Here is a 27,691-nt window from a genome sequence, read left to right as displayed (position 1 = left end):
ATTGGGTTAGCGGGCGCTTGAAAGACTCTTCTTCCACACTCCACGCTGCAAGGGGGAGGGTGAAGAACAGGTGGGGAATATAGGAGAAGAGAGGGGGGACAGGTACAATGTGGGCACTAGGTAGCTGGCCTATAGGAACCTTTCAAACTACCCTTTAAAATGAATTGGAAGTCCCAAGATAACTCAGAATTACTAACTGCTGTTATTGGTCGACATCACCTATTACGTCACTAAGCCGAAAACTTTAATATTCATGCTTGCTACTGAGTAAAATAGCCTAATACAAGCCCTTTTCTAGTACAAGCCGAACGTCGTGTATATTGTGAACTTCTGAAAAGGACTTAAGCCCGGTGTTGTGTATTGTACGCCACCGCGGTGCGTTTGTTTATCTATTACTAGCAAGACGACATCCAAATAAACATGGGCTTGTTGCTTATTCAAAGTGCCGGTTCGCTTGGCATATGCCTTCTGACTATGCTTTGCACATTGGTTGTGTTAGCAGTGAAACACTTTAAAGCTTTGAGACATCACTTTCATCACGAACCAACGACCACCGATAAATTAAATCTGGCACCGGGTCCTTCTCCTTGGCCAATACTTGGAAGTCTTCATCTTTTGGGACAATATCAAGTTCCTTTCGAAGCATTCACAGCACTGTCCAAAATCTATGGAGAAGTTTTCCAGATCACGTTGGGATCATCGGAGTGCGTCGTTGTCAACAGTTATCGAATGATTAAGGAAGTTCTGATTACAAAAGGAAGCCACTTCGGAGGGCGGCCCAACTTCATTCGGTTCCATAAGTTGTTTGGAGGAGATCGGGATAATTGTAAGTACTAGTGTTTTCTTTTTTCTTATTTATATAATACTCATTTCATTATCTATTAGTTTATGAAAATCAAACTAATATGTTGTGGAATATGTTTAAACACTTTATTTTTCACCAACAATTGATTATTTTTAACACTGTTTCAAAAGAAACTTTATTCTGTGCGAAGTTATGAAGTATATAGTGGAAGGAAAAACGAGAGGGTAGAAAATTTATTACAATTAACGAACAAAATTAAGAAGGACAATTCTTATATGAAGACATGGTTAGCTAGGATCTGGAACACGAAAACTCCGTAGCAAGTGATCTGCTAGTAATTCCACAACACCTATAAATAATTAGCGGCGAGTCTTAAGGTAAGTCACATCAGTAAAAAAAAAAAAAAAAAAAAAAAAAACGCTACTAGCTAAGAAAAGACAAAATAAAATATGTACTAATTATTGCATACAGATTGTAGCGATAAAATGTGTAATAATTCCATTAGCTTGTAGAAATAACATGTTAACTTTTACCAATATGACCTCCCTCAAGATCCGCCACTGTTTATGATGATTAACAATGAATAAAATATCTCTAAGCTTTCTATTCACTAAATTTTGGATTTCACTCTATTGGATTTGTTTTTGAATTTTTAACGCCCCTTTCCGAACCGAAGCAGTATGAAAGTGAGATTCATACCACTTGAGCTCCCATCGGGAATCAAACTCAGGTTTACTTTGCCGAAAGACATGTACGCTAACAAGACAACCGCGAGAGAGTTCTAATTCTATTAGAGTTAAGAAAGATATAGGAAAAAGAGTCACTCTGTATGAGTCTTGTGGGAATACGTGAGAGATTTAGGTGGATTTGTGTAAATTCTATGAATTATCGTAAGATATTTTTACTATTTTCTAAAAGCTTCTGTTAATACTAAGTACTTTTCAATAAATAGATCTGGAAATTGGCTTTGCTTGTAAGTTTTAAAGTAGAATCTTAATTTTATATATGAGTGGCTCGGGAGAATATAATGGTATGTGCTACCTCCGATGAAATTGAGTAATTAGGTGGAATGGGTTGGAATTAGACCACAGAATAGTACGTAGGTAGTTTAATTTCGGAAATGTACTTGCAGATGGTAGAGGGAACTTGTTTGGTATGTGTTATTGCATTGAATTGCATAGTAATGGTCACTCATCTTTTCCAGTTTAGTCGAAAGTTATAAAATATGACTTATCATTGTCTTCATCCAAGCCGCTCATATCTATCCGTATTGGAAGTAGTATAATTGAAATTTAATTGGCACATGAGAAAAGTAGATATATGTATCAACGTTAGCATAAACTTAATTTCATCTTATTGTAATGACTAATTAGCATAAATTTCGTTCATATTCTTGCGTAACCTTAACGCCAGAGAATTTAGTTATATGCTAGTATTAAATAAAATTCAAAACCATGTAAGCGAATCGATTAACAATAATAACAAGTGAACTTTTGGCACATAGTACCTAAGGATTTAAGCCGACTAGCTAGCGATTAAATAGAAAATAATACTTTGAAAATTGTATTGAACGGCTACACAATAAATCTAACGAAATGAATGTAAAACATATTCAAAAATCATCGTAAAAGAAAGATCTCCGTGGCTAAGCGATTAGCGTATGCGCCTTTAGTGTGAGAGACCCGGGTTCGATCCCCGGAGGGAGCTCCTGTGGTTCGGATTCCACATTAGTCAGTAGATCCACGTCTCATATAGCCTCCTCCAAATCAGAAAATAATAGGAGGCAACTGGCTCTAGTTCTGGTGCCATTATCAAGTATAATTTTTGAATATACTATGATTTTCTTTTTTTAATGATTATTTTTATATGTTATTTATTTATTTGGGCCCATGTCATTTATGAAATTAAACCATTGTGTATCGGCATTTTATTCCTAACGATCTGGGCAATAATTTTATTTTAAATAGAACTACTGATGAGAATTTTTATGTGATAATACAATTGTCTCTGCGAACATCGTTGACCTTAGACACTATGTTTTTTTATTTTCGTAATTAATGAGTTATTTTATTTTTTATTTAAAAGGTAATTGTATTTTCCTTAATTTCGAGTGATAAAAGTTAAAACGTAGCTTTTACAAAAATAGATAAATAAATAATGTTGCTTCATTTGTATAGTAAGATAAATTACTCACTTCTGCAAAATCATTTTCGGTATTTTCCATTTCAATTATGAATGCTTCAATCAATATTACAATTTCGTCGCTACTACTTCTTCCAATTAACTTTTGGAATACAGGACTATCAAATCAAGGTTTGAATCACTCATATGAATCATAATATAAACATTTTTCTTTTTTAAACAACATGGTCTTTCCATTTTATTTCGACTATTAATGCTAATTATGAATAAAATTAAGAAAATATACTGAAATATATTCGAGTGACAAACACATAAAAATATCCATTTTATTTAACGTCCCTAAGTATTTTAAATAGTATTGAGTGAGATCTCATTTGCAATTCCTTTATGCATATAGAGAGTACAGAAAAGTTTGAACGTAGTGGAGAATGTACAAATTTTTCATGTGCCACAAGCAGTACACTTGTGATGCTCACTGCATTCTCACGAGGCCAGTTTCCAAGATGGCATCGTATCAGGAGACTTTTTGTGTGCTGCATTTTAAGGTCTTCAAATCGTCTATGATTGGAGCCGCGTACGCTCACCAGCCAGGACACTCACCTCTGATGCAAGAGGTTCCTGGGTCGATTCCAGCTCTCGCCAAATGGCCTTTGTGGTGAGTAAACACTATTTGCGGGCGTTTCCTCAAGGTTCTCCCATTTTCTCCCACTTTCCTAATTGTGTAAAGGCAAGAGTTTTGGCAGATTGGACTGCTAGCATCGCTAAAATATTGCTGAAGCGATTCAGCGAATTCTCTACAAATTAATAGCTAGAGCACTGGGAATTCATGTCGAAAATTACCGTTTTAGTAAGCATCTGTTCTAAATCGTACAATATGCGAATGATGTAGGCTTTTACACCAGGAACGAAAGTGGAAGTGCAAAGTTTATCTAGAAGATACAGCTGACAAAGGAGGAAAATGGTTTCGCAGATATTCTCTAATGACGCTATATTTCACATTGGAATATGAAGAGACAATATATTTATATCTATTATAGGGAACTGAGTAGCAACATGTACAGAACATAAACATACCTCTCCTAAAGTAAAAGTTCTCCATACTGCGTCTCGCCAGAAAGCGCAAGATCTATTTTTCTTTAGTATAACAAATTTGGTTGGGAACTAATTCCTGCACAGATTGGAAATAGCTTTACCCCACTGAATACCGATTATGGTCATTCTGCAACTGAGCGAAGCTTGCTCCGCCAAAGTTTTAATAGGAATGTACGAGTGCTTATCAACCATATTCTTCTATAGCATTGGATCAAAAGTGCTGCAAATGGAGGAGACATTAACATTCTGCTATGGCCAGCCCGTTGGCCGGATCTCGCTCCATAAGATTTTCTTTCTGGATCTTTGTCAAGGGCATTGTTTACGAACAACCATTGCTCACACCGATTCATGTACTTTGTGATCAGATAATGCACCGGGTAAAGTTATCACAGCGGACATTGTACTGAGTCAAGGATATATTTGATTACCGTGGGGATGTGTCATGTGACCTAGAAAGCACATATTGAAGAGTTGTAACTAACGCATATCAAACACGAATAGTTTCCGTTAGTGACGATGTAAATTGTGCTCATTTACGATCAGGAACGTAGGCAGGAATTTATTTGGCGTGTGTCCGAATTCAATATGAGGATAAACTGTTTTAGAAAATTCTAAAATTAGAACAAATTTACAGAAAAGTAAGGATTTGGGAGGGAGTGGACCCAAAGACCCACTCCCTGCGTACGTCTCTGTGTATGGTAATATTTCTTTCTTTAAAATCAATTTTTGAAGCTGCACCATTCTTCTGTGTATTTCGAGATAAATAAGTGAATAATTGTATTATATTCAGTACGCGTTATTTTTGACAAGATTTGGAAAAGCAACTTGATTTCTGTAATGTGGGACAACAGTGGAAGTTTAGATAAATAAGTTGTTTTTTTTTTCCTCCCATATCTTCGGTAAACTGTATATGATAAATATCTATGTAAAAACTTACGATCAATTTTTGTCAAGTAGGCAGCTAATATCTTATGATACAATAATAGTATTAGAAACTAACCTCAAACTGTCAAAAGATGTGTATAGAACGGGAAAATTAAAATTCGAGCCTTTTTGTTACTATTTTATTTGTATTTAGCAGGATTTAATTTGCCTTGTGAATTGAGATTCTATTTGACAAAGAATTTTAAAAATGTTAAGGAGTTCGCGGTGTGTTAGTAATATAGTGCTCACCTCTGGTGTGTAGAGTCTCTCGTTCGATCCCAGCTCGCGCCAAGTGGGATTTGTGATGGAAAAGTACCGCATGCCTGTTTTTTAAAAATAATTATTCCGTTTCTTCCCACTTTCTTCATTCTACCATTTCGTTCATTATAATCATCACCGTTTCCCTTAGCCTCGGAGCATACACGTGGGACGTTAAACTTTTTTAAAAAATGTTAAAATGTGGGAGTGTGCTTAATCTGCATATAGAATTCAAACGTAGTAAGTACTATTAGAGTAACTTTGACCTTTCACTATTTTCGTTTTGGAAACACAGAAGTACGTATTACTGACATTCTACTGTATAGAAATAAACGGTATCAGAGAATTATGACTGCAGCACTGCATTCTTTCTCGTTGTTTTTTCTCGTCTCCTGGCTTCCTTGCTTATGTTTTCTTGACTTTCATTTTCAGTACCGTTATACTTGGAGACTTCAAGAGCAGAACTTTCTTCGTCAAGGTCTAACCAACATTTTTTTTTTTTTTTATTTACTCGCAGTAGCCTGTGACCTTGGATGTACTCTTACTACAACTGGCTTCACACACATACACTCATTGTTAAATATTTCAAACATGAAACGAAAGCTTTTAATCTATGTCAACTTATTTTTCCTTCGGTACATCGTTTTATGTAGCCCATGAGCGTCACAAGAGCCATGTAGTAAGTATTTGTTTTGACGGAAGTAGAGACAAACGAAACGAAAGTAGCTACATACATTTAATTTTCCTTATGTGTGGCATTAAGAAAAAATTGAAAAGTTAATCTCTGTAGATATGTTTTTCTCCCTCAATCGAATACGGAGCTACTTTTTACAAGGCTATCACTACCACTACTTAATTCACTTTAACTTAGATACACTTAATTTCGCTTATTATTATTATTATTATTATTATTATTATTATTATTATTATTATTATTATTATTATTATTATTATTATTATTGAAGTCCAGTGATGGATCTAGAAGATAAAAAAAGGGGTAGGGCAGCCAGAACCTAGACTGATAAGTATATCATGAGTTTACTTCAAACTTTCAAAAATATATATAAAAGCTTGAATTATTTTTGTCACTCAAAAAAACTGGGGGTCTAAGCCCCTCCGGCTCCGGCCTAGATCCATCACTGTTTCAGTCTATAAAAACTAAAGCTTGTACAATCGAAAACATTACAGGATTTTAATGTTTTGATTTTACTGATTTCTTCTTCTGTTGCTTTGTCAAACTGCATTTACATTATACCAAAATTCAATATTACTTAAGGTAAATGTGTTGTATTTGAACTAATACTACAGTGAATGCTACGTGAAGGAATTTGGTTTTCATAGTGTACTCAACGTGAAAATTGAGTTGAGTTGATTTTGAGTTTAACGTCCCTTTCAGCAGTGAGGCTATATGAGACGGGATCTACTGAGTAACGTGGAATCCGAACCACATAAGCTCCCGCCGGAAATCGAACCCGGGTCTCCTACGTCAAAGGCGCGTACGAACGTGAAAATTGAAGTTTGATTTTTTTTTTTTTAATGGCTCAACAATGGAAATTCTCTTGCCGACGTGTGCCCGTCAACTAATTTTCGCATTTCACCCTGCTCATCACTCACCATGCGAAAGTAATGATACGCTTGAGTGAGAGGGAACCGGAGGTGCCAGTACAAACTGCGCGCGTCTACAGTCTCTTCTCGACAATGTATTTTCACAATTAATATTCAAACCGGAAGTGGCGGTGTATTTCTAACCTTCCAGTTTTAGTAGAAAGATTATGGTGGTGATGGAATATATTCTTGGGACTCCTAATCGATTGCAGAAAACTTCTTTTTTCCTATCTATTACTGCTTTTGCTCTATAGCGATCAACGTTAAAACCGGAAGTAGATTTCTACCACTTCCGGTTTACATAGAAATAGAAGATATTATAACGGAGATGGAATATATCATTTAGACGCTTAATTGGTTGCAGAAACCACTTCTCACTACCTATTCCCATTTTTGTCCTATAGTGAGCAACATTAAAACCGGAAATGGTACATTTTTCTGCCATTTCCGGTTTGAGTTATGTCTTCATCCATGAACTTGATCCCTGACGTTTGACCCTCTACATCGTTGCCAAAGCTTATGGTGGTCCATCAAGTGCTTCATGAGATTTCGTATCACGTAAAATAAATACACAAATATAAAAGTAAATATATAAAGAAATTTTTTGGTAACACAAAACTTCGTAAGAAAATAAGAATTTAATTTACAAACAGTAAGTGACATTTAAACAGACGGTAAGAAGAAAATCTTTAAAAACAAACAAATTAAAATTCTAGTCCACTTTAAGAAAAGAGAATAATTCCCTGTTTCAGTAGGATAAGAAACAAAGATGGTGCAGGTAAGAACAGTGCCGTAACTTAGATTTTTTTCGGGGGGATAAGCATTAATAAGTGTATTTGGGCCCCCTAAAAGTTTTTTTTTGTAATTCTGGGCCCCTCTTTCCATCTTTCTCTTACTCTTTATGGGCCTCCCGGAGCCTGTGGGCCCTCCCGTGCGGCAAGGTCTGCGGGGCCGTTAGTTACGCTCTTGGGCCCGTTCCATACATGACAAATTAATTAAGGGTGCAAAATTGACAAATCTCAAACCCATAGAAATAAATATTATTTCTAGGGTCCCTAATAGAGACATTGTTTACTGAAATGAGCCTACGATTCATTTTTGTTTTATTTACCTTTTGTGTGCTATTTTGTTTATGTAATGTAGTGAACCTGTTTGATGCTTCATTTATAATTTCATGTTCGTATCGTATGTGGAGTAAGAAAATTTTCTCTTAAAATGCCCCCCCTCTCGAACGGTAGGGAGCTTCCCTGGGAGGCAGTTGTCCTCTACCCCCCCACAAGCTACGGCCCTGGGTAAGGACTAGATAATTTTTTGATAAAAAAGGAAAAATCTTTCGATTTTTGCTTTAAGAAGCACTATGCAGACTTAATCATTTAGTGGCTGGATAATCTATGATTAATTTTATACTGAAAACAATCAGACTTCTGATTTGATTTGAGTAAAAGCTGAGGAAATCTCTTTAACTGACAATTAAATGAGAAAGTGAGATGGAAGTTCAACTTAAAATGTCCCCACTGCTATCTAATATCCGAATTCTGATAGTGTCTTACGAAAACTCTTGAAATTGGCGGAGATATATTGAGAACTCAAAAATTATTTCTTGCTAACACACAGGGTTTATTAATATTGGAAGCTCTAGTGAAGAATATTTAAAGCTTGTTTACGAGAGCTGATTTTGCTGTGTCAGTGCTTACGTCAGAGATCGGAAGAAACTAAACAATGGAACCCTCTAGGCAACTAGTTCATTGTACTCATCCAAAAGCCATGATTTAAAGATTCTGACAAGAAATCTTTATGTCCGGAGATAGATCAAAGTAAAAATAATTGGTAACTAACTCAGCTAAAATCGACCAAAGAAAGTGTTTAGTAATGGTATTCCTACGAAATTTGATACAGTCGAATATATATACAACACAGTCTGCGGGACATTTAGTAAAATTACCAGTATAAGAAACACTTAGACAGCATTAAAGTATTCTTGAGAATACTTGAAATTTTATTGTCATCGCCTTCATAGTATAAGCTAAACACTTTATTAACGGCCCGCCTTAACTTCATTAACTTGTGTTTGTTTCCCAACTCGCGCTAAGTGAACTTTGTGGTGGTCCAGCACAGCGTGCATGGGTTATCCCGTTTCCTCCCACTTCTTTCCTTCCACTATTTCATTCATGATCATCATTGTCTCCCTTAGCCTCAATGTATAATTGTGGGACGTTAAACTATAAATATCATTTCTTTTATTGGCTTCCATATTCAGCAACGAGGTAATATGAGACCTGGACCTAAATTTAATGTGGAATCCGAACCACCGTAATGCGTTCAAACTTCAAGGCATTCCAACCAGAAATGAACCCGGGATCACGTGCACCAAAGGCTCGCCCTAGCCACTAGACTAGCGAGGAGGGTTCATTAACTTTTTCTACATAAAATAATGTTTCTTAAAACAAAGATATTTTATTTTCCCTAGCCAAGCCTGGCCATAGGTATGTTTTAAAGCGCAGATTGAGCCCAAGAGATTGCTTAGGGAGACATACAATCAACATGAAGAATAGTAAATTTTACGTGGAAGAAAGAAAAAAATTGGGAGAAATGATAGAATTATTGGGCTTCGCCCTAGGAGATAGGCACCCTTGCCCAAGTAGTGTAACGGCTTTTGCCAGGGGGAGCAAGATTGTCCAGAAACATAAGATCACTTTTTTTTTTTTTTTTTTTTTTGTTCGTATATTACTATACAATTTATTAAAAACTATATGTTTCTAAAACAATTACCCCCGTTTTCTCCCCAAATGACACCACTGCCTTATCCCTTCCCACCTTCAAAATAGACGGTCTTCAGAAAGTTCGCCTTCCTCACAATAAACGTTTCAGAATATTGTTTTAAATGAAGTTTTTAAGTTAATATCTCACGGTTATGACCACTATACTAAAGGTAGTGGATTGTTAATGGAAGCGAATATTAACGAATTTGGGAGGAAATGGGAGAACTTCGAGAAAACAAATAGACACGATCTTATCGATCACAAACTCACATGGCCAGTGAGAGAATAGAGGGGTTCTCGTACCAAAGCTGAGCGCTCTACCATTGAATCACTTTGCTCCCTGAAAGTTTTTTAAACGATCATTTGATGGAATTCCATGTAGTTAGATACTCAATTGTAAAATTGTATATTGTTACTATATTAGTAAAAGCGATACCGATATAAGATACGTGGCCCCGTTGGTCTAGTGAATAGCACGTCCGCCTTTGGTGTACGGGGTCCCGGGTTCGATTCCCGGTGGGAGGGCCTTTGGAATTTTAACTGTGCTTGATATGTATGTGTTCGTGTCCCTGTCGAATTTGGAAAAGTCAAAGAGGGCTTGTGTACGAGGAAACTCGGGTTGCTCAGGAAACTGAGTTATGATCATGGATAGTAATATATTGCATGGGACAGCAAATTAATACAATTATTATAATTAAATATACAAAAGCCACTATTACTTGAAGCAAGATGGAAATGCGGCGATTAGATTTGAAACGTATGAGCAAGATGAATTTATGTATATTTTCTATCTGAGGAAAGTTCATTTTTATTTTACTGAATCTGCCTTCACGTAATTAATACAATGGATCTGAACCGCATGAACTATCGAAGCCAAACTTCCCACAACAAAGACACAGACGTTTACCATGTTACTATGATGGGGCTTCATACTCTCAGGACACTATAATTAAGATATAACGTCAGAGATATTGTCCAAGAGTTAGATTATTATTATTATTATTATTATTATTATTATTATTATTATTATTATTATTATTATTATTATTATTATTATTATTATTATTATTATTATTATTATTTGCCAAAGAGAATTATTATATTGAGGAACGAATAGTTCACGTATTTTTGAGTTTAGGACTTTTCCACTAACGAAAGAGTTTCTTTCCCGATGGACTATGTATGAATTCTTGTTATACTGTGCTTGGAGAATAAAGGTGGGTGTCAATTAAGCGTTGGAAAGTTACATTTAGTTTACTTGCTAGAATTCGTGTTGAAATAAGAATTGCAAGACATTCTAATACATAAATACACCTCCTGTTATTTAGTTTTAGAGCTTCCAGAAAGATATATAAGAAAAATAATATAATTCTAAGTATTGAAGACTAAGTTGGACATGGAGAAATAGGCCTGGGTCCTGGAATACCTGAATGAACGGGGTAAAGAAGGACTGACTGGTGGCAACACAGAAATAAAACATTGACTAGTGGTTGAAATACGTTCCCAATGAAGGTGACAAGCAGGTAGAGCGAAAAGAAAAGAATGTGTTTGCGACAGCGGCCCAGCAAGGAACCTGAATGATACCAGTGGGTGCTTTCAAAGGCCTAGGTAAACGTTGTGATATGAAATGGATAGACCATATAACAGTTGTCTGGGAGATTTATTGAGGTATGCACTCAACTAGAAATAAACGTAACAGCTCTTTTTGGCTCCGTCATAGATGCCAACTTAAAGAAAAAATTGATACCTACATTGCTTTCCTACCTGACAACTGGCCTTCAGATGCGACAACACAACATGTGCTAAATTGCTCGAAGTAAACGTGTCCTTGTTCACAATGGTGTGTATAGAGGGACAATAATAAACAGATATATTTAAACCATTTTGGGAACATTTACAAAAGCATTGGTCAGCGAAATTATTTTAGTTTCACTCATCCATAAATTTGCCAATTTATAAAGTACTATTAGACACTTCAATTTAACACTTTCATTGTAAAACATGAAAAAGAAATAAGGCAAAAAGCCAGAGATGATAAACAAAATAATAATAATCTTAGGTTTAACCAAACTAAAGAGTATTTGGGTCACTCGGTGAACATTTTTGTTTTTATCGCATTATTTGTAACTATGGCCTAAATCTTTCGCGCCTCAAAATGTTTATATATATATATATATATATATATATATATATATATATATATATATATATATATATATATATATATATATATATATATATATATATATATAAAAGAGAACGTACAAAATTTTGTCCGCTCATCACGCTAATACGGCTGAACCAATTTCTTTCATTTTTGGGGGGTTATTAGGATTTGGACCCTAGATGGTTTTTATCATATCACTTTAATTTTTAATTACCAGTGTCTTGAGATAATTGACCATTCAAGTGTCCATAACGTACAAATCCTTTGTTATTAGTTCATCATAGGTAAAAATAAACGTATTTATATGCAACCCGCATGACCGTGTCACTCGGCGGGTTAACATAAATGACAGGCGATATACAGCGGAAAATAGCTTGAATCTTCTGTTTAAAAATTTTTAATTGATTTGCTTATTTTTACAGACACTTTTACAATATGCCAGCACCGGGATGACCGCAGCGAAGCGGGGCGGGTTAACATAAATGACAGGCGATATAATGTTAAGATTTACTGCAATCTTCTATGGTTTTTATCATATCACTTGAAAGCGAAAAAGTAAAAATTATCTAAGTAACAAAGTTTATTGCGTTCCGGGGTGACCGCAGCGAAGCGGGGTGAACGCTGCTAGTATATATATATATATATATATATATATATATATATATATATATATATATATATATATATATATATATTTACTGAATACTAAAGAGAGAAACATTTCTTTCATAGCTATTTATCAATATACAGAACAGTACTATCTCAGTGAAACTAGGAGCAGTTATTCCGTCTGACCTTCTTTCTCAACTCCCAAGTCTGTTTTCTCACAACTAATAATTCATAAATTCACAGTTCTTTTTCTTTTTACAAGTCGTACGATAATATAAAACACAAACACCAGAATAATAACAACTTTTGTAATAGTAGTGTTGTGAATCTTAATTTTATGATATATATATTTTTAAGATTTTAAGATTTTTTTAAAATCACCTCTACACTAGTACTAGAAGACTAAACTCAGTTTCTGTGAATGTTCTTCTACTAGTTGTAAAATATGAAAAAAGTGAAAATAATTTACAAAAAGTACCGTAACGTCTAGCTTGTTATATTTTTATGATGTAGACAATTAAAAAGATATTACCAGAGTCCTATCCTCAAAACTACCAGTCTTGCAACATGCTTTTTAAAAATCGTAAAGTAGAAGTGCTCGAGTATTAACAGAAATCTTTTAATACTAATAGTTGATATCTCAAATTTGTTATAATTTTATGGTGTCTACAATAGAAATTCTTCTGAATAATAGGGGCACCTTATAGAAGAAAGATCTCCTCTAATTCTTTACCGGTGTGTAACGTACCCAAAATAGCTGAAACGTTCTCACGTTGAACGGTGATAGTGATCTGTTGAGTAAGGAATGATTTAGATCGTTTATCTCCCGATAGAAATGGTGTCTCCCTCCTCCATCCCCATTTCCTCACTCCACTAATTCTTCCATCATCATTCACTTGCTTTAATCACCGTCTCCCTTAGCCTAACAGGCATAATTCAACTCAAAGACGCCGTGTGAACTTTGTGGTGGACAAACACCGTGCTCGTGGGTTTTCTCGAGGTTCTCCCGTTTCCTCCCACTTTCTTCATTCCACCATTTCACTCATTTCTCATTATCACCGTCTCCTTTAGCCTAACCGGCATAACCGTGGGACGTTAAACTTAAAGATTTCATTTCATTTTTTTTTCAACTCAAAGATTTCATTTCATTTCGAAATTAGATGCATAATGACGTGTGGATTCTCTGCTACATATTAAGAAATACTTTATTGAGGGAGGAATACATATTTCAAGTTCATACATTTCAATCCTACGATATGAAATCATGGTAGCTTTTACTAGTGTGATCTCAGGTTTTATTCTTGGTGGAACACAAAATTATTGAAATAACTATGATTGGAATGCTGTGAGATAATCGAAAAATTAAGAGTTAACGAACTCCGATCGACAAAATGGGGGAATGTTACACTGTTGACCACACATCACCTAATTGAATATGTACTTTACCAACTGACCGGCCTAGTCCATCTTAAACTGAAATGACGTGAGGTTTATAATGAAGTTTAAAAGAAATGTGATTAGGTTACTGAGCTCTTTGATACTAATGATAGGATATATTCCTATGATTACCTCCAGTATGGGTTTTGGTTCGACTTCAAGAAAGAAAAAAAAAAACTTTTCGCTTTTCGATCTAATGATCACTCCAGAGTTAAAAACACAAAATAGAAATGAAATTTAATTAATATAAGCTATCAGCATATGATGACAGATGGCAACTCTGCTAGTTTATAGATACATCGAAAGTAAGATAGACCGGAAGAATCATTTGCAGCGTGCTTGCCCTTGACCCTCAAATCAGCTTTAGGCAGATACACGTAAAGACGTTCATGCAATGCATCACTTTCCCAAGTGTATCTGGCGGGGAATATAACAATACTTTTGTTCTGCATACATAGAATTACAGTTCTTGGAAAACTGTCTTGCCAGTCACCTTCAAAAGGTAAAAGTTTTAGATCTGGAATTAGTTGCACATTTGAGAAGGGCAGATGCGATCATAATTATCTTCTACTCTTTGCATACGACAGGACCAGATTAGCGCTTAGGGGTAGGCAGAGCAGACTGGAGCCTGAGGTGGAGTACAATCTGGAGGCGGTATATTTAGCTCCTTTCCCCTTTATACATTACAGATAAAGTAATTTATTGTAGTAGATACTTCCCATGTAGGCATTTTTGCATTGCATATTATTCTATACTGTTCCCTTTTCGAATGACCCTGCCGTTATCGTATAAACGTATATTGAACATTCAGACTTTATGTAGCCGAGACTAAGTGTTGGATCCATTATCGACGACAATTTGATCGTTGTAGAACTGTCTAAAAACTCGATCTTAATATAAGATTTCTTTCACGTGTTAAAACAGAGTAGCTACAGCGACAATAGCATCTTTAAGTTCGGTAACTAGAAATATGTTTGAAGTTGTGTTATTTTATTTGGGGGGGGGGGAGGGTGAGTTTTGTAAGTATAGGCTAGAGAGCAAGATAGTGTTAATCCAACCCTGACCTACGTAAATCATTATTGAACTTTTTTAAAAATGAAAGGTCCATACAAATTTCAAGTAAATTAAAATTACTTCAGATATATTTAAGCATTGACTGCCAAGAGGAAGAAGTATTAGTATTAGTATCTTGAAGAAGGAAAAAATAAAAGCTTTGTTGTTATCCGTTGTTCCAAACACAACTACATTACTTAGTGGAGTAAATATTTTTAGAATATACAACTCACATCAAAAGATACGCATATAGATATCACAGCTTCACAGCTTTCGAAACCGGATATCGGATAACGGGATATACTTGAGACGTATTTTTTCTCTTTAAAGTTTTTTTTTTTTTTTTTTTTTTTTACTATTCACATTAAGACAAAATAAAAGAAAATGTATGTCCATTATTGGTAGACAAATCAAAAGGAACATAATGGCGAGACGGATATAACGACGATGCTGGTTCAATGACAAAACGCTCAACTCTGGTGAGCGCTGTTTTAATTTTATGTTTTACTCGTTCTTCAGGCGCCATTAAAAAATGACAACTTTTATACGTAACTGATTTAACATGAAAGTAGAAATGTGTTTCGTTCATTGAGTGAATTATATACTTTTTCATGAATCAGACGTGTATTAACAGTATTCAACTATTAGTTTTCGGTGTTAAAGACGAGAAAAGAAAATCCGACGATTTTGTTTAGCTACTGTTATGAAAGCGAAATACTTGTTACGAGTCTGAAACGGAATTGGACTCTTTCTGTCTTGGTGTCCGGCATCGGGAATCAGTCGTTTTAATTACATAAATAGGAGTTTCTGCATTACTCATATTAGCATTACAAAATAATAATAATAATAATAATAATAATAATAATAATAATAATAATAATAATAATAATAATAAACAGATTTGAGCTGAACAAACTATGTGAGTGCAAATTCTCATGCTGAGTTTTCGAGAAAATCATCGTATTTACAAACCTAAAAATTGATTCTACATGGTAACCACTCCATTTATTAAGATGGATTGCAGTATATAAGCCTAGTATATTTTTATCAACCTTTTTATTATAACACTAGCAAGACGACAGTATATATACTATAATGAATGCGATATAACCGAAAATTATAATCAACTCTTAAACTTTAATTAACTATAAAATTGTCCAAAGATGAGACATATAATGTCTCTCTTATGCGCAGTTTTAGAGAAAAAAAAAATTCTCTGAGTAATACATATAGTCCTAAAAGTGAAGAACATACTTCTTGTAAAAACAAATAAATGTGAACATTGTACATGGTCCTAGAAAATATAGGAAGGATATTTAAACATTCATATAAATCCTTGAAGTTTATATGTACGAGTATATTGAAATATATATTTCAAAATTAATTAAAACAACATTTTCTTGTTTTCAGCTCTTGCCCTTTGTGACTGGTCGGATTTACAGAAGACACGAAGGAGCATAGCAAGAATGTACTGTTCACCACGATTCGCTTCAGTCCATTTTGATAATCTAGCATCAGTTGGCAGTTCTGAGATTCCAGAGATGCTGGAACAACTTCATAAACACGTAAATACTGAATATCACGCGAAATCCTTGTTCATGGCTGTTTGTGCAAACGTCTTCATCAAATATATGTGTAGCACACGCTTTGATTATGACGATGATGAGTTTCAGAAAATGGTGCGCAACTTTGATGACATATTTTGGGACATCAACCAAGGATATGCTGTAGACTTCATGCCATGGTTATTGCCACTTTACCAAGGACACATGAAACGACTTTCGGGATGGGCAAGTAGCATTAGACAGTTTATTCTGAAGAAAGTAATTGAAGAACACAGGGAAACTTTAGATCCTTACAACCCACGAGATTTTACGGACGCACTTCTCATTCATCTGGAGGATGACCCTAATATGAATTGGCAACACATCATCTTTGAGTTAGAAGATTTCATTGGTGGTCATTCTGCTGTGGGAAACCTAGTCATGCTTATCTTTGGCCAAATAGTTCATCATCCACATGTTGGTGAGAAGATTCAACAAGAAGTAGACAGTGTCACCCAGGGATCTAGAAATGTTTCTTTGTTCGACAAACCGGACATGCCTTATACAGAAGCAACTATCTGGGAAACACTCCGCAAAGCATCTTCACCTATTGTTCCACACGTAGCAACGCAAGACACAACAATATCAGGTAAGAGAAATATTTTGTATTTTGATTGTAGTAAAACATTGTGCTTCTTAGCTTCTACTTTCTCGAATGATCAGGGTAATCTGACATTATAATGAATGACGGTGACGGCAAAATCCATAATGTACGCTAGAACACGTGAAACCGTGGAGGGTAATCCATGTCAGCGTAAAGAAAGTCACATAGCTATGCCATTCAAAATTGGATATATGCAGCAATGTGCAATGTGCGCAAGGATTCTCTACAGGACATAATTTCCAGATATGTTCCCAATAGAATTCTCAGATATGCTCTCAATTAAAGGTGTGTTCGAATTAGGCAAACAATAAGCTTTGGCAGTGGTGCACACGTAATGCGTCGGCAAGAAGTCGGAAGTATTAAATTAAATACTGCCATATCTATGGTTCCTCGTGTCTGGAATAACGCGTGTTGTGATGTATGGTTTCATGTATATTTCACGTTTTTCACAAGTAGGCCTATAAGCGTGAAACAATAAATCGCAGCAAGTGTTATTTCAAACACAAAGAATCATGAAAGTAATTGACCCTAATACTTCGACTTCCCGCTGACGCATTACGTATTCACTGCTATCAAGTTTTTTTTTTTTTTTTTTCTATTTTGGACCTACCCTTAAGTAAGACCATATTTGAGAATTCTATTGGGAGCATGTCTGGAAATTAGGTCCTGTAGTAGCTAGAATGGAAGAAAGTAGAAACGCTTTCAAAGTCTTGACTGGAAGACCAATCGGAAAGCGACCATTAGGAAGACCTAGGCGAAGATGGGAGGATAATATTAAGATGGATCTCGCAGAGATAGGAATACAAAGTAGAAACTGGAACCAATTGGCTAAGGATAGAAGTCAATGGAGAGCTTTTGTCAACGCGGCATTGAACCTCCGGGTTCCATAGGCCATAGAGTTAGTTAGAGAATCCTTGCACACGTTGCACATTGCTGACTTCCTTTACGCTGATATGGACCGCCACTCCATGGTTTCTCGTGTTCAAAATGATGTGTGTTAAAATGTTGTTGAACACTGACTAAATTAAAAAAAAAAAAAACTATCAACACCAAGACTACAAATTGATGCTGAATAAAATTATGTTTATGTGAGGAAACCATGAGAAATGTTTAAGCGCCTAATTGATTGGTTAGTTGTGCGTAAAGATGTTATTAAGGAATTCACTACAGTTTGCATATGAGGTGTAATGCTTCCAATACGTTTTCAACTCGCGAATATACTCACTGAAAGCCAGCAGTTTTGATACAAGAAACAGAAAAACTCACTTGCATATTAAAACAATGATATGTATAAATGTAAAATTTTGTTGTGGTGCTTAACGGGATATATTATCCATTTAGTACTTTTTTGTTAATACAAATCTTTTTAAGTTTTACGTCCCACGATTATGCCGACTAGACTAAAGGAGACGGTGATGATGAGAAATGGATGAAATGGTGGAATGAAGAAAGTGGGAGGAAACGGGAAAACTCAGAAAATCCACGTAGATGGTGTTTGTCCACCATAAAGTCCAATTGGCGCGAGCTGGGATCCAAGCAGAACCCCACACACCAGAGGTGAACGCTCAACCATTGAGCTACCACGGCCCCTGTGTGTTGGTACAGTAGTTTTTAATTAATTCTATTATTATTAGCGTATAATAATAATAATAATAATAATAATAAAGTTCAAGGGAGACACAGGTTCGATTCCCGGCGGGAGTTCATGTGGTTCGGATTCCACGCTAATAATAGGTCCCGTCTCATATAGGCTCGCTGCTGAAAGGCACGTTAAACTCAAAATCAATTCAACTCAAAGGTGAGACACATATAAACCGATGGATCTAATTGAAGATGAGATGCATGGGGTGAATCCTCATGCGTGGTTTCCGAGAAAATCAACAAAAACTATTTGTATAGTGCCAAAAGTGCCCCATTCATGGCCAATAATTACAGTGTACGGTGTCATGGTGGCTCAGTGGTAAACATATGGTGCATGGGGTCAGTGGTTTCACCTCAGCCCTCGCCAAATGAACTTTGTGTTAGTCAAACACTGTGTGCATGTTTTTCTCATTGTTCTCTCGTTTCCTTCTTTATTCATTCCAGTATCATCATCCATCTCGTTATAGGCTTATAGGCTTACTGCATAATCGTGGGACATCAAACTATAAAATGAATTACAGGTTCCAAAATACACTATCTATTGCAGTTAAACTTATACTAATACATACCCCATTAAACTTTTCATTATGATACAAACACAGGGATACAAGTTTTAGATCTGGAATTAATAACACATTCCAGAACGGCAGATGCGATTGATCATAATTGAATCTTTTTTTTTGGGGGGGGGAGGGTAAAACGACACACGTTAAGTTTTGTCAGATACGAAATTAATGACAATATAATGTTTGCTACGCGTAGATACACATTTTGTGAGATATTTGCACCTGTCAAGCTGTTGCCTACGCTTGGTATATTATAAATAAATAGACGTTTTTGGAGAAATTATACTGTGTAGTTAGTTTTCCTCATTTTTCTCAAAACTTGTTTCTTTCTGACACGTGTTGTTTTGCAAAAAAGAAAAATTCAATTATCTTCTCTTTGTATTGCTCTGACTTCTGTGATGCTGATGCATTACAATCATACAAGTAGGCCTAAGTAGTCCCGGATTAGCGCTTAGGCAGAGTAGGCTGGAGTCTGGGATGGGATACAATCTAGGGGCGGCATATTTAGCTCCCTTCCCCTCTATACTATGGTAAATGAGACATAATAACCTAAAATATTATTGACTCTTGTGTTTAGAGTTGTACGTATTTCTTGCAAATTCTTTGTGATTAATAAATTTGATGGTTTGTGATTTTAGGAGAATTTAGTCCTCATTTTTAAGGATTTCAATTTATTTAATTTCAGATTACTATGTGAAAAAGGGCACGACAGTCTTCATAAACAATCTGGAACTGAATACCAGTCCGGAGTACTGGGACCGACCAGAGGAATTCTACCCCGAGCGCTTCATCCGCAACGGTAAAGTGATGAAGCCAGATTACTTTATCCCCTTCAGCACAGGGAAGAGAACGTGCATCGGCTCTCGCTTGGTGCAAACCGTTTCCTTTCTTATTGTGGCCAATGTATTGCAAACATTCAACGTTTCATCCTCGAATACGGCGAAAGTAGCTCTACCCAGGGGATCTGTAGCTTTACCACCTGAAACTTATTCTCTGGTGTTCACAAACAGGAACATTCAAAACTAACAACATATTCAAGAGAAATAAGTTATGTTTTTTTATCATTATTATTATTTTTTATTATTATTATTTCACTCAGTTCTTTGAAGCACAGCTAAAGAGAACTTTACAAGCAACTCACCATTTTAAGTTTTGTGAACTGTGATTATACCAGTAATTATATATTAATGTTATTTTTTTAAAAATAGAAGTCGCGAAATAAGTGTCGTGCTAGGAAACTCTGTGTGAGACTATTAACACGCCATCCTCAAAAGTCGTATCTTATCGACTATAAGATTTATGAAACTATATGGTAGAATATAAATAGTTCATATATTATTTCGTGTTGAATTTCTTTTGGTGAAAGAAATGAATGAAGCTTTACGAATCATTTACATCGTCTTCTGTTTTTACTACTAGTATCTAAAGTGTACAAAATTTCAGTACAACTGTGGCATGTATATCTTTTTTTTTCTTTTTGTTTTTTTAAACATCAAGTATATGTTGAGTCAACAGTGAGTATTTTTGTAGTTTCGTACTGGCACGCACAAAGGGGTATTCCTATGATAAGATTTCTTAAAATAACTATATTAATGAGTAAATTAATCAATTCGATTTCACTGCCTTAAATTAAGTAAGATTATCTGTAACATACAGAAGGTTGTGATGAATTTCGCAAATCGTTTTCAACTTAATAGAAAGAGAAATATTTTATAAGAGATGTCAGAGAGAAACTACTAAAAAATATAATGAGATTCGGATATAATAGTTAACTATTGTATTGAAGTTTTGTATCTGTAATAAGTTTGCATTTTTATCATTGTAAATTTGTAAAATTGATTTGACTGGAACATTTTACTTTACGACTTTACGATCGCCGTATTTATCTACAAGTTAGGTAAAATGTCTTCATTAATACTTTTTTTTTTCACTAATGAGCCAATTCAAATATATATATTTTTTACCTGTACATAGTTTCTTTCGGACAATTAGCTACTAAACTGACTTGGTGTGTGTCGTAATAATTACGCTATTGACTTGGACCTTAAACGTTAATAATGTAATATGATTATGAACATTATTGTTACAAAAATGAAAGAAAACGAGCAGGTCTCTAATATGTTCATGAACGCGTGATTGCAGCAAAATATAAAGTGTTCTACTCTTTACCTATAATGTTAGGTAATATTAGTCACGATATAACTTAGGAAAACAATTAACAAGACGCTTTTTGAATAGAAGCCAATATCAAGATAAAGAAAGAAGAGGAAATTAAAAAATATTATTTACTCGCTTGAGAGAAATTTAACACCTACAGTTTTTTTGGTACAAAGCATAGCCATTTCTAAAACATAGAAAATTTACAGTAACTAATAATAGTATGGGTAGAACAAAGGTGTGCATTACAACAAGCTAACATTAGAAGAAATAGCAAAACGAGATACCAATCTAGGGTTATTTGCTCCATACGGACATTTGTTTAGTTACAATTAGTCCAGTTCACTAATAACAAAGACTTGCCGGAATGAGTAAAATTTCTAAATTGATAGTGTACAAATTCTTGATTTACAGTGAACTTTATTTAATTTATGTATATACAAAGGAAAATACAAATTCAAACGTAAAATTTAAAAGAAAATAATAAAAAAATGTTAAATTATGATGTAATCCAAGAATGTATTATAAATGTACTATTTGTTCTGAATCGATATCTGTATATGATTGAATACAGTAACTTTATTGACCAGTGGAAATGTACAAAATTATTGTTTATTAGCTTTCTTCGTTTATAATTATTTTATTAAGTAAGAAATCGCATTTTTCTTTAATAATATGGTTACTATACAAGACACGGAGTTCAACCTATTTATTACTTCTTTAATTATATTTCTTACTGGTATTAACTCTTTGATACTAGTAATATACTGTGATATTTCAATATAGTCTTAAATGTTTTGTTTCGTATATAATTACTCTTAACCGTGGACTAACGCAGTAGACTTATCCATAGACTATTACATTGAGTGAAATTTTTATGGCAACTATTTTTGTTCGAAACACACTACAGAGTCCGCCAGAAAAATGTATACACTCTTTGTCATCCTGTACCAGGATCTGGCATTGATAATTGTTCTGAAATTTAAATATGTTGTAGTATTGTAGTATGGGGTTTCGCCCAATAGATGTCGACATTGTTAATTGTCATTTGCTTAGCAGACTTCTGTGGTGTCGTTTCAAACTTTGCCAACACGAGAGCCGACGAAGCAAGACTTTCTTCCCGAATCGCAAATCACTCCATGCGCCTCAAACTTCTCAACATTGCATTTGATTGTTAGGCAGATTGGTGGTTCAGTACCAAACTCCTTTCTCCAGTGACGCTGCACTTCAATGGTATTTCTAAACCTGATAAAAAAACTTCAAAACGTACGCTGTTCGAACGTCAAACGTACTCCTGCTATTTTCTTATCTCACTAACCATGTTGACAGTACCGACATCTGTTGAGCGAAAAATCGTAGCACAACATAATTTTAACTGAAAACAATTGCCAACGCCGACATTTGTTGAGCGAGAAACCATACTACAACATACTTAAATTTCAGAACAATTGTCAATGCTAGTATCCTGATATAGGATGACCAAGAGTGTACTTATACATTTTTCTGGCGGACTCTGTATGTTGTCCATCTCAGGAAATTGTTAATGCATTGCGTCCGTTCAATTCCAAAAGTAGTAATATTAATACTATATCTCTTATCTACCAAATCGGGACAACGGTACTCGCAATTTAACAGGACAAGATAATGAACACTCGTAAATCCATGTGATAGACATACTTATAATTATAAACATTTGTGTTATAATAGCAATTGAATTCTAATTTTATTTGAGGCAATATACCGTTCTACATTTCTTTTTCAGTTGGAAATTGCTTTATAAAATTAAGCTCAATCAACGTTTATCATATACTTTTTACACAGAATGTCAAGAATTTTCCCAGTTAATGACTAGATTGACCTGTATTTCTGTTGTAGTGCACGAGTTGTCCTTCATACAAAATCAAAGGAAATTTCACGAGGTCTGGAGTGAATTTGAATTCTAATTAATTAAATAACTTAGCATCTAGCGAGTATTTGTGTTCGTTCAGCCTCTTTTTTTTTTCCGTAAATAATGTATTTCAAAACTATATGATTGTAACTAGTATTTGTAATGTAGATTGCTTGCCTATCTCTTTGCTTATCCATGTCTTGTATAGTGAACACATCTTCATCATTATCTTGTTAAATATGTATTTTATATCATAAAACGCATTGCTCACTATTTGTATAACATTAACTCATTGAAGTTCATTTTTCATTTCATTTCCTTTGAAAAGCCATCATCAACATAATGAAAAATTCAGATATAATTCTATTTATACTCAATCAGCACAAAACAAAAACACTGTTCCCATCTTATTTCAAAAGAACTTCAGATTAGTGGAGCAGGTACTTTTGTTGCTGATTGATGTTTCATTCTTCATTTTAAAAACAAAATCGCTTTTTATTATTATTATTATTGTGAGTTATTTTTGTTGTAAATAAGTGACTTGTATATGTATATCTGACCATATGCAGTATTATGTGTATTTTTTACACTTAATTCTTTGTAGTGCAATAAAACATGAATTAAAAATACTTATATATTTGTACTCATTATGCTAATATATTCTTCCGACCAGTGATGTAATGATAGACTATTTGCTAGGTTTACACTCAATAGTTTTTTTTTAAATATAGCGTATACCCACCCTATATACACTCATTATTCCATAAAGTTAAGGTGAATTGTATTTTTAAAAAAATATTAGGTGCGTATACGCCGTATACTCTAGTATAAGCCCAATTACACCCCCTACTGATGACATTCCGTCATAGTTACAAGGACAGTGTATTTAGAAATTCAATGACCAAACTCCGGCCGGAGGCGATTTCTTATGTCAAATGAATGAAGAAAAAAAAAAACCTAATAAACATGGGCAGAAAACCGCCTGTTTCCAGAGTTGTAAATCTTCAAAAATGCCTAACATCACTTTTTAAAACGCCCTGGCTTGAAAACTATGAGACTTGTTGCTAGCGTTCAGAATCATCGGATACCGGCGAAACGAACACTCAATTAGCACTTAAATATCCTTGTATATACACACAACAAGTTCTTTCATACATTTCATATCGCCCGTACCAGAGGATTGTAAAACATGGATATTTAGAGACAGCATATACTATTTCCTAAATAATTTCCTGAATCACTCCCACTTGCGACAGGTTCGTTAGTCTTACAAAAGTGATGTTTCTTATTTTCAGCAGTTCAAAACTCTGAAAGATGGCGTTTTTCAATCCATGTTTACTATAAATTTTCCCTTTAATTTGATACCAGGAATTGCCTTTCGAAGTTCGGTCATCGAATTTCTAAACATACTCCGTATCGTACGCGATCAATGAAACTCACCCGATTCTAATTAAACTTGGCATGGTGGTAAACCTTGACGAGCTTAGTGTGCATGTGAAATAATATGGTGTGCAGTTCTTTGGTTTCCGAGTGTTATGAGTCATCAAAGTTAAAGTTTAGACTTCGTCAATTTTTTGTAATAAATAAATAAATAAAATCTAACTGCTATTTAGAACAAAAATACCTGGAAAAATCTATTAAACATGAACTTGAGGCTAATAGTTGATTAGCTACATTGTAGACACAGTGTGTACTTATAGTGAATACGGCTTAAAAAAAAATCATATTTAAAATTTACGTATTTATTTTTGTCAATACAGAAACTTACTAGTAATATACATAGACATAATATATGAAAGCTTATTAAATTTTCAAGAGATTGCATCGATTAATGAGCTCCTTTAGATCTTTCTCAAACACACAGTTTACAGCAAACTTTACAGACTCTCAAATTTGAATCAAATCAACTTTCGGATTACCTTAAGCCTGAAAAGCCTGTCGTGATTGCTGAAATTTGGTCCTCTCGAATCAGAATGCAGATTTCTAACTGCATTTTAGCCCCCTAAAAATATAAATAAATGAGTCATAGGTAAAATGCTACACTCCAGAAACGAAACAGTAGTCAAAAACTACGATTTTTTTTTAATTCATCACTTCCAGAGATCGTCGGCAATTCAAAACCTGCTATGTGCATTTTTATAAATTTTTCAGGAGAAACGAAAAACAGTATCCTGGTTAGATTTTTCACTTTATAAAAGTGATGTTATAAGTAATATTTGATGCTGAACGTGTCTTGATACCTTCTCAAGTAATAATAAATTAGAGAGTCTAAAAGAGTCTAAAAGCTGCACCAGATAGTACTTTATCTCGAAATGGCCGAAAATGTCACATAGCAGGTTTTGAATTGCCGACGACGTGAAACATACCGGTAAGGTAATGGCTTCAGATTTTTGGGATGCAAAAAAGTATCGTCGTTTGCTATTTTCATTTGGTCAAAGCATAATCGAAACAAAATAACGAAACACTTCGGGAATATCAATAAAAAGAAAAAATAAACTAATCTTACATAATGACAATGTTTGAACCATCGAGGTGTCGTTACAATTGCCAAATAAGTTTAGGAATGATTTGCTGCCATGTCCGCCTTATTAATCAGTTATAGCTTCATCAGACTTTCACCTTTTTTCCCAGGTGAAAAGAAAGTACTTTGGATTTCAATTTTCTTCGGATGAAGAGCTGAGTCAATGGAGGATTATTTTGTAGGCTTGGAGGAATTTGGTTTCCTCGAGGACGGCATGAAGGCTTTATTTAGAACATCGTTGGACCAATATATAGTGCGAAGGAAGAATCATAATTACAAAACAGCAAATCAGTGTTTTTTACTGCATTATGAAAACTTCGAATAGCTCTTGTAAATCAAACAAGTGTTAATCTTCTTTGGTTGTAACAGCTAAGAAATATCGTTGGAGCTTTCCTTATGACGTGAGAATGAATAAAGGAAATTAAACTTATGTCTAAAAGCCACGAGACAATTAACATATGATCCGGTTCTATTTATACCTATGATTCAACTCAATGAATAAACGAGTTAAATTGAAACTTCTGTATTTTGTACAGGAGAAATGAAACAAGTACCTACGTCTTTAATGCTCAATATACAGTTCTAAACCAGAAATTTAAAATACTTTTATCTAAATGGTCACTTCTAAAGTTTGTTCTTTCATTTGACATATTTGTTCTTTCATTTGTTTTTTTTTTCATTTCTTTGCAAGAGTTCATAAAATAATTCCCCAGCTTAATACTATAATGTAAACATATTTGAGTGCATGACCTTGTAACCTAATTATTATGGTACTACAGATGCAATGATGATTTTGACTAGAAAATTTTTAAAGGCTATGAAATACTCAGTAGAGACAAGAGACTAAATATTATAATCTCTGAAATCTCACAAGTCTCTGAAATTAATATCTTGTGTATGGTTTCGGCTGTGATGCTCTGCGAACGCAGTTGAAACTTGTTTGATTCTGTAAAGTGACTTGATCAGTTGAATTGAGTAATTAGGTTGCACAAACCAAGTCAAACTTAAATGGGGGAAGTCTGACAAGTAAGTTAAGTGGGTTCGAGTCCTACTAAGGTCGATCATACCGATGAGTTTCCAATTTGCACACTTAAGCTCGATTTTGAATAGTAATGTAATATTTTGCGAAGAACACTCCACCTCTATAGCTGTAATTCCAAATGTTCTGCTAGACTTCGTTTGTTTTAAGTACGAGGGAGATTCAAATTAAAACCTTGAAAATGCGATTATATATATTACACAGCGAACACTGTTTGCCAGAGCAAAATTCTTACTTTTCTAAGGTGGATGGAGAGCTTTGCACATAAACCATTTTGTTTAAGGAGGTTTCAGAACTGCACAGTTTGATGAAAGATTTCTCAACTAAAAGTCACGTTTTCTTAATTAATTAAGAATGAAATTGTACCTATCTTGATAAAGGATTGCTTGATCGAGATATGTTCAAATGTTCCACATATTTTATATATAAAAATGAATGTTTGTGTATTAGCTTGGTAACAAATCCACACCGTTGATTTGATATACTTCAAGGTAATTTTATCGAAGAGACCATACACTATATAGAAATTTTTGCTTCGTATCATAAGGTGGGGGGGAAGGGGCTTCAGAAGGAAAGAAGTGGTTTACAATTTATGTAAAATAAAAATAAAAATTAAAATAAAAAAAGATACGAATTCCTCATGCTAGGAAGATGAAACTCGATAACCTATGTAAACCCGTTTCTAAAAACAAGTTTACATACAGATATGACTTACAATCTGGAAAAGGTACTATGGGAGTAAGAAATCCTAGAGGGATGGAAAATGGGCGAAAAGATCGATATTAGTGTCGAATCTATAGTTTTCTGTGTCGCTGAGATG

At 34.5% G+C, this 27,691-nt stretch overlaps 1 protein-coding gene across 1 annotated transcript; it reads left to right on the top strand.

Annotated features, from left to right (window-relative positions):
* Nucleotides 1-23,932, top strand: LOC145692086 (cytochrome P450 307a1-like). The gene is made up of 3 exons (XM_081767379.1): nucleotides 1-826; nucleotides 16,262-17,044; nucleotides 19,952-23,932. The coding sequence occupies exons 1-3, from the start codon at nucleotides 421-423 to the stop codon at nucleotides 20,290-20,292; spliced, it is 1,530 nt and encodes a 509-aa protein (XP_081623505.1). The 5' UTR covers nucleotides 1-420; the 3' UTR covers nucleotides 20,293-23,932.
* The last annotated feature ends 3,759 nt before the right edge of the window (nucleotides 23,933-27,691 follow it).

Source organism: Thermobia domestica, chromosome 1, assembly GCF_964235325.1.
Source record: "Thermobia domestica chromosome 1, izTheDome1.hap1.1, whole genome shotgun sequence".
Lineage (NCBI taxonomy): Eukaryota > Metazoa > Arthropoda > Insecta > Zygentoma > Lepismatidae > Thermobia > Thermobia domestica.
The sequence above is the reverse complement of the archived record's forward strand: the minus strand, read 5'-3'. Positions and strand labels throughout refer to the sequence as shown.

Bases quoted from the DNA above. Each gene is read 5' to 3' on its own strand.
- LOC145692086 (XM_081767379.1), top strand. From the start codon at position 421: ATGGGCTTGTTGCTTATTCAAAGTGCCGGTTCGCTTGGCATATGCCTT. The intron at 827-16,261 runs GTAAGTACTAGT...TCTTGTTTTCAG, and splicing joins TGGAGGAGATCGGGATAATT to CTCTTGCCCTTTGTGACTGG. The intron at 17,045-19,951 runs GTAAGAGAAATA...ATTTAATTTCAG, and splicing joins GCAAGACACAACAATATCAG to ATTACTATGTGAAAAAGGGC.